The 15,774-nt window shown below is 53.1% G+C and overlaps 1 protein-coding gene across 1 annotated transcript in view; it reads right to left on the bottom strand.

Annotated features, from left to right (window-relative positions):
- Positions 1–3,301: 3,301 nt before the first annotated feature.
- Positions 3,302–15,774, bottom strand: part of PDGFRB (platelet derived growth factor receptor beta) — a 30,625-nt gene continuing 18,152 nt past the window's right edge. Inside the window, exons 10-23 of the mRNA XM_061360089.1 lie at positions 14,301–14,512; positions 13,520–13,614; positions 13,241–13,373; positions 12,872–12,976; positions 12,670–12,780; positions 12,201–12,354; positions 11,105–11,271; positions 10,832–10,950; positions 9,980–10,102; positions 8,947–9,058; positions 8,572–8,671; positions 8,353–8,458; positions 7,648–7,886; positions 3,302–7,173 (exon numbers count right to left, since the gene is read on the bottom strand). Coding sequence (XP_061216073.1) covers positions 7,023–7,173; positions 7,648–7,886; positions 8,353–8,458; positions 8,572–8,671; positions 8,947–9,058; positions 9,980–10,102; positions 10,832–10,950; positions 11,105–11,271; positions 12,201–12,354; positions 12,670–12,780; positions 12,872–12,976; positions 13,241–13,373; positions 13,520–13,614; positions 14,301–14,512 — 1,927 coding nt within the window. The 3' untranslated portion in view covers positions 3,302–7,022. The remainder of the gene's footprint in view (positions 7,174–7,647; positions 7,887–8,352; positions 8,459–8,571; positions 8,672–8,946; positions 9,059–9,979; positions 10,103–10,831; positions 10,951–11,104; positions 11,272–12,200; positions 12,355–12,669; positions 12,781–12,871; positions 12,977–13,240; positions 13,374–13,519; positions 13,615–14,300; positions 14,513–15,774) is intronic.

Genomic DNA, 15,774 nt, shown 5'->3' with positions numbered 1-15,774 from the left:
AACCCTCTTCAGGAGCCCATCACACTGCCGGGCTGGAGGAGAGGCCTTTTAAAGCCTCTTTCTAATTAAGAACCCACCAAGCACCTGGGAGCAGTAATGAGGCACTTCATTAACCCTCCCCTGAGCCTCTTCCAAAGCAGTAGGCTTGAAGCAAACCAGTTGTCCTAGGGATGCTCAAGTCAGCAAGATGCTAGCACACCAAGTCAGACCCAGCATGCCCTTTGCTCTCTGCTCTGTCTCTGCTGCAGCAGAAGTTCATGATGGTTCATGGCAGTTCTGGGATGGGAAGTTACGGTCACCACCTGGCAGTGCTAGGAAGCACAAGGAGGAAGGTCCTGATGGAAGGCTGCTCTTAGCAGCACCCAGCTGCAGCCCCATCAAGGGAGAGGTGGCAGGACCCATGGGCAGCAAGAGATGTACTCATCCAGAATGACCGCACGAAGGTGGCTGCTGAGCCTCGCTTGCAATGCAAAGGTGCACGTGGAGAAGGGCTCTCACGTCTCCACAAACTGAGGGGAATGGGCTTCTCCAAAGAAGGCAGTTAGAGACAAGGTCCTGGGGCCAAGGGATGAGAGCAGGGCTGATTGTGCTGGAGATGACTAACAGTCATGCGAGCATGGAGACAGCTCCTGGTTTTGGCCATGAGGATGGCTGGAGAGCCGGAGCGAGTCCAGAGAGGAGGAAAGGAGCTCTTGGCCAGAGCAGATTTCCTCTCAGCACTTTTTCCTGGCAGGATGTGGGGAAGCAGAACACGAAGTGTGGTGTGCTGGGGGGCTCCTGCCCAGAGCCGGGGGGCTGGCGAGCACTGGGGCCACAGGAGACGTCTGCCCGATGATTCTTTCCTCCTTTTGAGCCAAAGGGGCTTTTTAAAGGATGTTTGGTTCCCTCCTTCTTCTTTTTAACTCTTTTTTCCAGGAACACATGCCAGCTCAGAGAGAACTGACTCACCAGTGAGAGCAAGCCCTGAACCAGGCAGGTTTGATGCAGAGAAGGGAAGCAATCGCTCAGACTCTGCTCTTCGAGGTGGCCCTTTGCATCCCAAGGGGATGTGGGTCCGCAGGTGACAAGTCACAGCCTGCACACATGCAGTGTACCCAGTGCATCCCCACAACCAGACCTGCCAGGCAGGGAACCAGCTGGGAGCAGGGCTGAGGTCTCCCAATTCCCCCTCCCTGCTCCCCCCCAGCCCCTCTGGGGACAAGGTGATTGTTTCCCTGCTGATTCAGCCCTGTTTGCCTGTCCTGGCTGAGCCTTGCCCATTGACTCAGATTGTATCTGGGGAGAATCAGCCTGAGCTGGTCCGGAGCCTCCAAACCTCCTCTCTGGCAAACTGAGCAGAGGCAGGAAAAGCATGGGAAAGGGACATGGAGCTGCCTTCTGCTGCAGCCAGTGCCTTTGGGCTTTGGGTGCACAAGGGGTTTCCAGAGAGGCACAGCTGCCGCCAATGGGGACTTGCATTGGGCTGCATCCTGCAGCCTCAGAACAGCGTCAGCATGGATCTATTTGAACCTCAGCTCAAAAACCCCTCTTCACATCAACCCCAGGCTTTAGAGCTGGCTGCAAACAGCTCCTCCAGCAGCCGGGGGGCATTTTCTGTAAGAGCAGCTCCATCGGAGCCAGGAGAGCAGAGAACTTTGGGCTGGACTCAGGAATGAGTCTCACAGGGATGGGGAGGAGCAGCAGCGAGGGGAGCCGGTGTTTTGGGGGTTCATCCTTAAAGGGTATCAGTGAAATCCTAGAGGCAGGGGGGGACCCAGCTTGGAGGAGAGCTGGACATGGGGAGCACTGTGCACTGCAGCGTGGCTGCTGCTGCCCTGCCCCATTGCTACCTCCAGTCTCTCCCATCACCCTCAGCTATTGAACTATGGGAGAAAGCTAACAAACAGCACTAGGCTGTCTCCCAGCTCCTTCAGCCCAGCACTGCTCAGCCTGGCATCTCCTGCACCCTTACCCTGACCTGAGCACAGACGCAGCAATGATCCCAAGGAGCACATCAAGCCTTTGTACGGTGCTCTTGGCCAAACCTCAGGCACAGGGGATACACATAGGAACTCCTCTCTGTGTCCTTCCCTCTACCCACCTCCTCCCAGTGCAATGGGATCCACAAACTGGCCAGTTACCAACATGACAGGGCAGATGGTTCCCTATTTGCAGCCACTGTTTCTTACCATGTCCTAGGGCTCAGCTGTAGCCTTGCTGTGCTTCTCTCTGCCTGGCTCCCAGCTTGGCTTTTGCTAAGCGCTGGGGTCATGCACAGCGTATTAACATGCTTAGCCTTCACCCACCACATGGTTAAGCTGTATTCCCAGCCCCATCTGAGTGGGAGCAACCAAAACCAGCACACAAAAGGAAGAGATGGAACTTTGCAAAAAGAAAAACACCTTTATTTTTAAACTCTTTCTTTAAAAACGTATTTGTAAAAGTTTACAGCATAAAAATAGTATCTCATGGCTATAGATGTGACGCAGTACAAACCCTACAAATATATCTGTAAACCTAGGAAAACGTTAACTCTTTGGTACCTTAGTCTGAACTCTGTTTTTGTCTTTGCCCTCGGGATGGTTTCTGACAGACAGCGCGGAGGCAGATGCTGCTGCTGATCAGAGATGATGCAGAGCAACAGCGTGATGCCAACAGCAGGAGGGGGAGAGGGCAGGATTTGGGCAAGCTCTGCAGTTCTGGTGAAGTCCATAAAGAGGAAAGGACAGGGTTGATGGGACACTGCAGCCTCCCAGCATGAGTGGAGCAGTTCCCCTGCCCTTGCCAAAGCCAGCCGGATCGATCTTGGCACGTCCCAGGGCAGCCTCCATGCTCCCCAATTGGGAGCACAGTCAGGCTGTGTCTGCACCCCTCAGAGCTGGCTTGGCAGCCAAGGACTCTCCCTTGGTCTGTGTGGTTTGCATTGTGAACTGGCCACAAGACCCTGGGACCTGAGCTAAGTGCAGAGCCCGACCAGAGCCTTTCCTCATGCTTATGTGTTGGATTTGCCTCCTTAGCACGTTAGGTGAGATCTCAGTTTAGAAAAAGCCCCCATAAGGGGACATCTATGAAATCCCCCTCTCCAGAGCTGCCCATCTTCACACCCTGCGCTTCCCCACAGCCGGAACCCTCAGTACCCTGTATGTGTGGTGCTGCCTCCCCTCCAGCCCAGAGCCCTGACTGGGAAGAAGGGGAAGAGCCGTTTCTCACTTGTGGCTGACTTCCTCCTGGCTGCACATCTGCACTGCGCTTCTGCCTCCGGTCCCCGTGGGACCCCACCACGGTGCCCTTGGCAGGTGAACAGAGACAATTCAGTTAGGAGTAAAGTCCGCTGTGCTCTACATCTCTTTACATGACACACACAAACACTAAACGTGACACTCGCGCTTAAAAACAGGGTAACACGCTCAAACCAAGAAGGACAAAAGGGTTAAAACCCGTGCACAGTCTGAGAAGCATCTTACATGTGGAAGGAGACACCAAAGTGCCACATTAGTTTCTGGGATACATGTAGGTACGTATGAAATAGTGACTGGCGGTAGGATTATGCATATACTGGTGCTGATAACGACGTGACACCTGCAGAGTAAAATACATATCTACGCATAAAAGATATTGCACGAGAGATGGGCCCAAGCTGTGCAAGATGTGTCCCTTTTTTTTGGGGGGGGTGTCAGTTTGGGTCCACCTCTAAACACAAAAACATACTCAAATAAAAATGCTGATCACTGAAACTAGAAACCCAGAGGGACTGATTCCCTTTGGAGCCTCACCGGGGAAATTATGGCTGCAAAACTGATGGGTGCAGAACAGCCGACCCCTTCTCCTGGTCCTCACCCTTTGGGACACATAGGGACTGGAATGATGGCAGCAGAGAGAGCTTGTCTGGGGGCTGCTGTAAGCCTCACTTTTACCAAGCCTTCTCTTAGAGGAGAGTCACAGGGATGCTTAGCAAAAGATGCTGGCTTTGCCCACTGCCAGCCTGGTAGAGATCTGCTCGCTGCAGCCAGTGTGCATGCTCTAAGTGATGATGGGAAGAGTTGAGTAGGGACAGGGCAGTACCACAAAGTGCAAGACTTGGCCAAAGGCAGATATTTGGTCCTGTCTCTCTGGAGAATTGCACTGTTTAGCAAAGAGTCTGGTGTACCTGCTTTAAGGAGGAGGAGGGAAGGGGGTTAGCACCATGTCAGCAGCCACAACAGGTTTTGATGGAAATAATAGTTGCAATACATCTACAAATAGGCATCCAGGGGTAATGCCCAGCTAATAGGACAGGATACCTGAGTTCCCCCAGCAAGAAGACAAAGATCTCCTTGCTTCAGCACGGTGGAAACTATTTGGTAATGGGAAATTACTAATTTAATTAATAATTAATCTGTACAAGGTGGAGTTTAGTGTGGGATTTGTGAAGTAAAAAAGTAAATGGCCAAAGGGAGGATGAGAAAGGGTTAACTGATGGGGAAATCTTTGGGCTGAACAGAGGTAGCAAAAGCAGCTCTCTAGTGTTGCTCTGGATGCTACAAGTACTTAGTATTTTTATTAGTCAGTCCAGCCCAAAAATAACAGTTTGTTAACAAAATGTGCTGATGACCCAATGTCTGGACCAGCGGGGAGTAGCTGGGTTAGAAACGCTGGAGGAACAGAAAGATGTAGGTGCATGGACTGGTCAGAGGATGACTCCAAACAGCCAGTATGTTGTGGCTGGGAAAAGGCCAACATTACCCACAGCTACACCAGGCAAGCCAAATCCAGTACAGACCAGAACTATTAATGCCCTATGTGAGGTCTAGATTTGACCTAACCTGGAGTACTGAGTACTTCTGGTCACCCTTAATAGAGAATGACAAATGAAAACGGAGCTGGTGCAGACAGGGGCTATTAGGATGATCTGATGTGCCATCCTATGGGCTCAATTTGCAGCGACATGGATCTTACCAAGCACCTTACACAGATAAAGTGGTCTGACCCTAAGGGTCTGATAAGTTACTGCTTCTCTGCGGTCGGGGTTGTTTCATGAACTGTAGCCACAGAAGATGGTTCCTTCGTTACAAGCAGGAGGAACAGAGCATGGAAAAACAGTTGTTATTCACAGTGTGTTTCCTACGGATGGTGGGGAATCTGACCACATGAGCTGAAAATACACTCCACTGCCTGCCAATAAAAGTGCTATTCCTTATGTTCACATCTTAGCAAGGACATCAGCCCACAAAACACCTACTCCTCTTTGAGCTGCACAAATGGCAGCATCGCAACGACAGACAACTTAAAACAGAAGCTGTTTTGCTGGGGGTTTCTGGCAGAAGTTATGTTGAAGTAAAAAGAAATCTCAGTGGCTCTGAGGGGGCAGAAGCCCAGCAAGATGCTGAGGGAACTTCTGAATCTGTCAACCTGCCTGTGCAGCTTCTGCATGCACAGAGGTGCATAAACGGAGGGGTTAATGGGAGTGGGGGCATGCAGCAAGCAGAGCTCCATGCAAGAAAAAGCCCTGCCAGTTTCTGTGGTGTCAGACCTGCTTTTTGGGGCCCAGCTTCCATCTCTGCAAGAGGTTTGCTCACAACTGGTTTGAAAAGCCTGGGGTTCCCCCTGCTTTGAGTCTCCTCATTCAAGTGCCTGCTTGAGAGCTATAATCCCAGACCTGCCTGTGAGGAAGGAGGTGAGAAGCAGGAGGAAGGTCTCTGCCCTTTTATTCATCAAACCGCTCTCCAAGGGGGAGGAATCCTCCCTGGTTCCTCCTGCCCTGCTTGGTTGCCCATGGCACTTCATCCACAGCCCAGTAAATGGCTACGTCTGGCCCCCAGAAAGTGACAGGGTGTGAGATCCAGTTAGGCTGTGACCAAACATTTCCCAGTCTCTTTCCCTATCTCTCTTTTAACATACCCCTGGGTTGGTGTTCTGGCATCTTTATTGCTCCCCATAGTCTTGCTATGACACAGGAGGGACTGGTGAGACCTCCCATCCTGAGAAAGGGTGTTTGAGTGAACAGGGATCAAAAGGGATCCCTTGCTTCCCAAGGATAAGGCACAAACGTTTTGCAGCTGGCAGGGTTATATGATTTCCCAGCGGATGAGCTGGGCTTTGTGGCAGTAGATTAATGAGTAGCCATATTGCTTCTTATACTGGCCCTGGCTAGTGGATTAATGTACTTGTTCCCTTTAAATCTTCAATAGAGAATAATTAGCTTAGTGTCCACACAGACAACATGAACAACACTGGACTGCCCTCTTTGCTACAACAACAGAGTCATTGTGAGAGCATTCTGAGTTCCTGGCATGCCCATGGGGCTCTTGGTGCCATGCAGGGCACAAAAGGCTTCAGGGTGTGACCGCCCCTCTAGATGGGTGCAGAGCTGTGCCCCAGAGCCATGGGTACCTGTAGTGCTTGTGATGCTCTGTCCACCACAGAAGAGCTGTCAAGAAGGGAAGATGGTGATTGGGTATCTGAGACACTGGCTGTTCTCCCCAGGACTTGGCTGTGCTTGGAGGAGAATCTACCCAATGTACTCTTGATCTCCAGCAGCTGAAGGCTGGTGTTAGAGGTTCTCTGCGCCCCAGCAACAGACTCCAGGCACATCATCCATCCCGCTGGCATTTCACAGAACCACAGTGTGGCTGGTGCTGAGACCGTCAGAGAAGTGCTGGTGCAGAGGAGATGAAACCCACCGCCGTGGAGGGGGAAGAGGCTGGAGTATCATCTTAGTAAGGCAGAAAGTGGTGTCTCCTGTGGAGAACCAACCCATGTCTTCCGCTTGAAAAGAAGATGTTGGTTTGTGAGATGTCTCCCTCCCGCAGTGGTTTCATCACCGAGGAGGATGTGGCAGTGATCTGGAAGGTTGCTAGCAGTGAGCCACCTCTTTGTAAGGGGAAAGGGGATGGCAATGGGGAAAAGTCGATTCCCCACCCAGCGCTGGGAGACAGGAGGGAAGGAGGGATGCTGGGGCAGGCAGGGGTGTCCCGATGTACAGACACAGCATGGCTCTTGTGACATCTGGGTCAGCCCCTCAGCTGGCCTCTCCATAGGGGGATGCAGAGGCAGCCCAGCTCTGACTACAGGAAGCTCTCCTCCACCTCTTGGTGTCCTGCGGTCAGCTCCTGGCAGCCTGGCTGTGGGTCAGATTCCTGCTCCTCGTCCTGCCGGAGGCCCAGGGGGCTGTCACAGGATATTGTAGATGATGTGTTGGCCTCGTTCAGCATAGAGCTGAAGGGAGACAAGAGGGAGAGACAAATGAGTGCCTTGCCCTAAGTCTCCTGGTAGGAGAGGATTCCCAACAGCTGAGAAGCACGTCAAGCTCCAAGCACCCCCACTCTATCCATACAGCTTTCCAGACAGTATCAGTTTGGGTTATTCAGCCCTAAAACATGCACCCCTTTGTGTTCTGCAGGGCATGGGTCCCTATGTGCCCTCCTCCTTGTGAGTGGGGTCACTTATCCCCTCCTGTGCTGGCTGATGTATGGGGATGTGAGATGGCACCTTATCTTAGCTCATGTCCCATCTCCCCTGGTTCATTTCATTCCCTGCAGGCTCAGATGGAGGTGACACTGCCCTTCTTCCTTCCTGGTAAACCCAGCCCCCATCTATCCCTCAGCAGAGCATCCCCATTTCCTCTTGAGGACCCTGTTTTCATGTCTGGGGAGTCAGGAGAAGGGATGGCTTTCAGAAGCGCTGTTTTACCTGGCCCGGCTGATGGAGGCCTCCGGAGGGAGGTCACAAACCGCCTCTGGTTTGGGGTCGGGCAGAGGGATGATGTAATCGTTCTCACCCCCGTTCTGGTGCACGGAGGTGTAGAGGATGCTGCCGGGGGGGGAGCTGGCTGTGATCCTGGCGTTGTTCAGCCTGGGGATCGTGGGTCTTGTGCGGACAACAGCGGGGTGGTCGCTCTTCATGAACTCTTCATCCACCTGCTGGTACCTCTGCAGGTTACCAAAGAAACGGGAAGGTCTCGGGGTTGGAGAAGATGCACTTGTGTTGTATTCGCTTTCCCTGCCTCCTAGGCTTTTTCTAGAGGGCCTGGCATCTCCTAGCTGGGTTCAGCTACACTGACTCCACCAGAGACAGATCATGAACGTTTCCTAAAGGAGACATCAGGGGCACAACTCCACAGCTCAGTTGGAAGCAGGGTTTTGGTCTCCTGGCAGTTCTGATTTCTGCAGTTGCTTAGATCCAAGCTGCCTGTCTGGTGGTGCTGATTGTCTCATCATATCCCCAGGATGCCCAAGCCACCTTCATTGGGTGTTCAAGCTAATGCAGCCTTAACCACAGCAAAATCCTCTGGTATAGCAGCACTAAACACTGGTCTCCAAACCCTGATTGAGGACTTAACCAAAGCCTCCATAGAGCACTCTCCTGTCCCTCCAGCACAGGCTCCTTTGAACATACCTTTCTGTAGCAATCCACCAGCAGGTTTCCCATAAGCACCACCAACTGTGAGAAGGATGGTCTGATCTCAAACTTCTCCTCCCAGCACTTCTGCATGATATCATAGCTAACAAGAGGGACGAGAGAGCACTGCGGTGAGTTACTGGGTAGGAAAAGGAGAGGCAGAAATGCTTCTGTAGCTTATGAATTGCAGGCCCAGCACGTATGGGCAGCACTTACATTTCATCAGAGGCATGGGTGGGTTTGGACATCCGATAGCCACGTTTGATGGCATTGTAGAACTGTTCATTCATAGGCAGCTCAGGGTATGGAGTCCCCCCTGGGTGTAAAGGGAGAGCAGGAGATCAGGCTGGTGGATTGCTGCCACCCCATGCCAACATGCATTTCACACCAAGGATTCCTTTTTCTTTACCTTTCCTGTTTCGTTTCATTTCCAAACAGCAATGTCAGCATGGGAAAGAAGGAGACAGGGAATGAAGTGCTGCCCTGACTGGTAAGGCTGGGACTTGGGGGTTAGAAATGGGAATCTGAGAAGGGATCCTGGTAACACGCTATCAGACCTATAGACACCACCATGATCTCCAGGGCACTTACCTAGAGTGAATATCTCCCAGAGGAGAATCCCAAAGGACCACACATCACTCAGGGTGGTGTAGAGGTTGTTGAAGATGCTCTCAGGAGCCATCCACTTCAGGGGCAAGAAGGTCTAAGAGGAAAAAATGGAACAAGAAGAGAGTCAGCTGCATCTACAGCCCTTGTTTCAGGCAGCACTGGCTGTGCTGTTCCTGGGATTTGCTTGCACAATGAATACCAAAATAATCTCCAGGAAGGATTGCAAAGGGGCCCAGTTTCATTTCCCGTTTCGGAAGGAAAAGCAGCTATGGCAAGGCTGGATTGGAAACCGCAGCCCCTCTGCAGGAGGGTCTCCCTGCCCAGGCACTGAGCGCCTGTCTGCTGGCCCATGCAAATGGCAGAGAAGTTGGGTAAGTTCATGAAGCAGATGGGGTGAAGGGGCCTGGCTCCACTCTCAGCTCCCCCAGCCTCAGTTTCTCTGGGAATTACATGGCCTGCTTTGCTTGGGGTTGCACATTCCCCAGTATGGTGGGGCTGGAAGCAGACATGCTGTGTTCAAGTCACAGGGCACGTTCTGGGTAAGCTCAGTTCCAGCCTCATCCTCTCCTGCCTTGAAAGATTGGAGACCTCTTTCTGGAAAGCAGCTGCCTGGAGGAAGGCTCTTCCTCTTTGCCTGTGGTCTGATGGTTAGAGCAGAAGTCTGTGAACCTCTTCCCAGAGTGGCCAATGACCCACTGCAGCACTGTTGGATTGCCCAACCTTGTACCCCTCCTGCCTGCAGCTCAGCACCAGACTCAGTGCTGTGTAGGGAAGGGATGCAACACTGCTGCCAGTGATGGGCTCTGCAGGGACCATCCTCAGCTTTACTGCTGCTGCCCCAGCTCTTCCGTAAGAGCCTGGGGATATGGACATGCAATTCTACCCCACAACCTGCAGAGCACATCAGGATGCTGACACCATCTCCTGGGAGTCCTGCCCTGTCACCACCCTGGCACAATGATAGATGGCCCCAAAGCCCCAGGAAGAGGGGGCTTGCACAGCTCCTGGTACTCACGCTGCCTTTGGAGATATAGTTGGAATCCCTCATGATGTCTCGTGCCAGGCCAAAGTCACAGATCTTCACCAGCTTCCCCTCACAGATGAGGACGTTCCTGGCAGCCAGGTCACGATGCACACACTGTAGGGGGGAGGCAGGACACTGTCACTGCGAGGGGCCCCCAGACAGCCCAAGGAAGCCCTGACCATGAACTGTCTGGCTACAGGCAGAGAGCCAGGAATTTCCCTCTGCTCATCACTGATGCCATCCTCACCCCCTCTCTTAGCCCTGCCCTGTGTGATGTTTCGCACAGTCCAACTCTATTACTGCCTGCCCTAGGCTAAGCCAGGAAAACCATAGGAATCCCAAGACCTTATGAAACCTTAGGAAATCCCAGAGCCCAGTCCTATGTGGTGGCTTAATTTCCACTGAACAAGCACTTGTGATGAGGCCTGGAGGGCTCAGAGCATGTGGTTCAATAGGGGTGATGCGGAGAGTAGTGGCTCCGCTGTGGAGTGCCTTGTGCTGTAGCACAGGGAGGTCAGCACTGTTTGGTCATCCCTGTAAACAGGATGATATAACGCCACAGATGTGCTGGGCATGGCTTGGGAGGAGCTCAGGGTCAGGGAATTTTTGGCCTGGATCTCAATCTAAGCCAGGGTTAGCTGTCATGTGCAAATAAAGTCATGCTGATTCCCAGGTCTGTGTTTCCAAAGAGACGTGGTCAGCAGCTATTCAATCTCACTGCCGCTTCTCCCATGAGGAGGTTGGCACGGACAGAGGGACAATGAGCAGAAGCTGACCACAGCACACAGCAGGGCTGCACTGGCCTTCACTGCTGCAGGCACTATGGACCAGAGCCATACATACATTTTTGGAAGCCAGGAACTCCATCCCATTGGCCACCTGGAAGCTGAATCCCACCAAGTCCATGTAGCTGAGGAGGGGAGACTCATTTATCAGTGTCACCCGGTCTGTTCTTTCAGGAGCTGAAGAGCAAGCAGAGATTGATGTCAGTGTTACTCAGCCAACTGCTGAACTCATCCCAAGCGTGACCTTTTCAATGCAAATCACCCATCTCTGCAAGCAAAGGCATCCAGCACCCAAAGTGCAAGACCCTCCGCCTCCCAGTATGGCTGTTACCTGATGGGGAATAGCTGTCCAGCTCGTATGGGGTGCCATAGTTAGAGGACTCGATGTCGGCGTACTTGACTTCACCCTTCATGTCAGACATGGGCACATAATCCAGGGAGTCGTCCTTGCTCATGTCCATGTAACCCCCATCGCTCTCGACAGACAAGGAGAGGTGACTGGGGGGAAGCAAAGAGGCTGCTCAGATCCAGAGGAGATGCAGGGAATGGGGACAGTGATTTGTGGGACTTCAGTTCCTGAGCCCACAGCCCCAGCACTGAAATACCCCACACAGCAGGGAGCGGGCAACTACTGCATCTGGGAAGCAGCACCCATCGTCCACATGCTGGTGCTGGGCAAGGGAAGTCTGCTGCATGGCTGGAGCTGTGGGGAGCATCCCCATGGGCTTGGGAAACTTCTTAGCGCTTAGGAGGATCTCAGCTGCCTTCAAGCAGGAAGTCTAGAGGGCAGGGGTGCTGATGTCTTGACACTGCTCTGTTTTATATTGTTTCGGCCTGCGAGAAGGAAATGCTGCTTTCTAACTTCCCATGGGACCATTTCTCTGTGCTGATGTGCCTGCATGCCTTACAGCTGGCACACAGATGAAGGAGTATTTCCCTTTCCTTGCAGGACCTCTTGTGCAACTGCACTCCTTACAGCATTTCTCCCTTAGGCTCAGTAGCAACACAACCTGCCCTGAAAATGCAGAGCTGAGGTCTCTAAGGGTAAAGACATGCTGGGAAACCCTTCGTGTCTGTGCTGAATACACAGCCATGGTTATGCCAGTGAAGTTAGCGATGCCAGGGAATATTCCCAACTGGCATGGAGCAGCTGATATGTGTGCTAGCAAACCCATCCTCCAGGACACACACATATTGCCTCTGCTAACTCCTCATCTGCCAGGAGCTGTTTGGAGGTGGCTGGTTGGCACATGGGCTGGTCTCCCCAAGGTAACACAGGGATCAACTGTGTCCCAGTGCTGGCCCAGCTTTTACTGCACTGATCTGGATTAAGTGTATTTATCCTTCCTGGGAATACCAGGCTTATTGATGGGGGCTATGATGGGGTAGGCACCAGGGAGGAGGAGAAGAGTGCTGCTTTCCAGTACCTTTGCACGTGGTCCTCCTTGGGGGTGTTCCCGTACAGCTCTGCCTCTCGCCGTGCCTTCTCCCCATAGCACTGCAGGAAGGTGTGCTTGTTGCGGTGCAGGTAGTCCACCAGGTCCCCATAGCGGCAGTACTCGGTGATGATATAGATGGGTCCTGGTGGGAGACAGCACCCACGTCAGCCCTACCTTGGCCCTGTTTGGTGAGTATCATCCCAAAGGAACATTGCAAGGTTCCAGGATGTGTGAGCAGGGCCAGGAGGGAGAGCCCCCTTTCTAGTACTGAGCATTTTGGGAATCTGAAATCTGTGTTTGGGATGGGAGGTGGAGGTTAACAGAAACATGGCTGCTCGGTTTCAATCCCATTGGAAAGAAATGCTTTCAGAGCCTCACAAGGCTTTCCATAGGGAAGGGTGAATCAATCTGAACCAGCAAGCAGGAATTATCCACTCCAAGGACAGCTCTCAGGTACCTCCTTTGGTGCAGGCCCCCAGCAAGTTGACGATGTTGAGATGAGGTCCCAGGTGGCTCATGATCTTCAGCTCGGACATGAGGGCTTGCTTCTCGCTGCTCCGGGCAGTGGCTGTGGGACAGGGCAAGGAGGGGAGTGAACGGGCACTGTTTGGCCTTTGCAGCTTGAAAATAGGGAAAGGGGTGGTGTGGGGGCAACTCACACTTGAGCATTTTGACTGCCACTTTCATGGAGGACTGGGAATGGCTCAGGCCATGGGCTGTTGCCTCCACCACACGTCCAAAGGCACCGGAGCCGAGAGTGCGTCCTGCAGAGAAAGAGCAAGGAGAAAAGTCAGTGATGGTCCTCAGGGAGAGGGGACTGGGAAAGACAAGTCCCTGGTCTGAAACCACACCAGTGGTTGGGCATGGAGGTGGTTGTGAGCTATGATGTTTGAGACTGGGACCACATCCAGGGATCTCTGCTCCTTTCTAGGTTGGTCTCTTTTGGAGATCACAAACCCAAACCTATCCCAAACCTTCAGACATACAAGACCCTGGGGGTCCATCAGTGGGACCTGCAAAGCCTTTACCTAACACCAGCTTGTCCCTGGGCACCTCCCAGCTGGAGTCATAAGGGAGCTGCATGGGGTCCACGTAGATGTACTCGTGCCCATCGGAGCTGACGGACTCGATCACCTTCCAGCGGATTTCATAGCGAGGTTTCTGGAAATGGGAGCAAAGGGAAGAGAGGTCTGAGAGGCTGAGGGATACTGGTAGCTCTGTTAGGGAGTCTTTGGTCCCTGCAGTTGTTGCCTCATCCCTGTCTAGGCAGGGGCATGCAGAGACTGATGGAGCCCACGGTCTTTTACCTTCTGCCACAGGACGATCAGGATGATCAGGGAGATGACGGTGAGGACCAGCAAGGCCAGGATGACAGAGATGATGACCACCTTGAACGGCAAGGCTACAACAATAACAGGCACAGCAGTCAGATTCCTCCACCTCTGCATGGCCTGGGTACCCCAAGGAAAGGAGGGGACAGCAGTGCATCTTGCACCCTTCCCCTTCCCTCTTCTAGCCACTGTCCCCCTCCTGCTACATGCATCCCCCCCAGACATTGGCCCTGAGCTCTTCTCTGTGTGGGGACAGTGCCTGTCCTCTCCTCCTGGGCAGACCTGAACCCCATGGACAGCAGAGTGCCTTGTGAGAGGTTTGACCATATAAGGGTCAATATAAGGAGCCAGAGGGGCTGCTTTGTTTGGGGGGCACTGACAGCTCCGGCCTGGGCTCAGACCATTCTTCCTCTGATTTAGGATGTTCAGTGCGTGGATGCTTGAGTCCGTGGCACCATCTAGTGACCCACGGGTTAATGACAAGGCACAAGGGACCTGTTCAGGCACTCCCATCTTGCCTCCCTAGATGGACGACCCTGCTAGTGGTGGGAAGGGGATGTCCACGGGGATCCAGATCCCTCCTGGAGCATCCTTTCCTGCTCTACTTAAAGGGGGCTTTATCTGGGGCAGAAATACCCAGGTTTCGAGGACTGCAGTCACCAGAGGACTGTCCTGGCTCCAGCACCTCCAGGCTGGAGACATGGAGAGAAAACTCCATCTCCCCACCATTGTCTCAAGTGTTTCCCGCAGCCCTCACCATGCGGGACGAGCGTGATGTCCTGCGAGCTGGTGCCCAGGAAGTTGTGCACGGTGCAGCGCAGGAGCAGGGGCTCGTCCACCCTGTGCAGCTGCAGGGTGCTGTTCACGCGGTACACCTGCAGCTCCGCATGGTACGTGGCGTTGGTCTGCAGCCCGATCTCTGCCGACTCGTTCCCCAGCAGCCGGGTGGGCTTCCCCTTGGTGCTGCACCTGGTCCAGAGGAGGATAACGGTATCTGAGGGGCAGCAGGGACCTCCGTGGGCTGCCTGGGTGTGTGGCCAGCAGAGTGCAATAACATCATAGAATCACAGCCTGGTTTGGGTTGAAGGGACCTTAAAGCTTGTCCAGTTCCAACCCCTGCAACGGGCAGGGACACACAGTATCACAGTATGCTAGAGATTGGAAGGGACCTCAAAAGATCATCTAGTCCAATCCCCCTGCCGGAGCAGGAACACCTAGATAAGGTTACACAGGAACGTGTCCAGGCGGGTTTTGAATGTCTCCAAAGAAGGAGACTCCACAACCTCCCTGGGCAGCCTGTTCCAGTGTTCCGTCACCCTCACTGAGAAGAAGTTTCTTCTCAGGTTTAAGTGGAACCTCTTGTGTTCCAATTTGTACCCATTGCCCCTTGTCCTTTCATTGTTTGCCACTGAGAAGAGCCTGGCTCCATCCTCGTGACACTCCCCCTTTATATATTTATATACACTAATAAGGTCACCCCTCAATCTCCTCCAAACTATAGAGACCCAGCTCCCTCAGTCTTTCCTCATAAGGGAGATGCTCCACTCCCTTCATCATCTTAGTTGCCCTGCGCTGGACTCTCTCCAGCAGGTCCCTGTCCTTCTTAAACTGAGGGGCCCAGAACTGGACACAATATTCCAGATGCAGTCTCACCAGGGCAGAGTAGAGGGGAAGGAGGACCTCTCTCGACCTACTAACCACCCCCCTTCTAATACACCCAGGATGCCATTGGCCTTCTTGGCCACAAGGGCACAGTGTCGGCTCATGGTCACCCTGTCGTCCACCAGGACCCCCAGGTCCCTCTCCCCTACACTGCTCTCTAAAAGGTCGTTCCCCAATCTATACTGGAACCTGGGGTTGTTCCTGCCCAGATGCAGGACTACACCTTCCACTAGAGCAGCTTGCTCCAAGCCCCTATGTTCAACCTGGCCTTGAACACTGCCAGGGATGGGGCAGCCACAGCTTCTCTGGGCACCCTGTGCCAGTGTCCCACCATCCTCGTAATGAAGAATTTCTTCCCAATATCTAATCTAAATCTCCCCTCTTTTGGCTAAAGTCTATTCCCCCTTGTTCTGTCCCTACAAGCTCTTGTAAAAAGTCTCTCCCAAGATTTCCTGCAGGCTCCTTTAGGTACTGGAAGGTGGTAATCATAAATTTCTTCCAACTCCTCCTCCCGCCCCATATATGTGGGAAATCTCTTCTGAGGCCAGCATGGAAATTTTGCCCTACGT

The sequence above is a fragment of the Neopsephotus bourkii genome, unplaced genomic scaffold (genome assembly GCF_033783945.1).
Source record: "Neopsephotus bourkii isolate Nb327-2 ecotype Australia unplaced genomic scaffold, CSIRO-AGI_Nbou_v1 NB_1016, whole genome shotgun sequence".
Lineage (NCBI taxonomy): Eukaryota > Metazoa > Chordata > Aves > Psittaciformes > Psittacidae > Neopsephotus > Neopsephotus bourkii.
The sequence above is the reverse complement of the archived record's forward strand: the minus strand, read 5'-3'. Positions and strand labels throughout refer to the sequence as shown.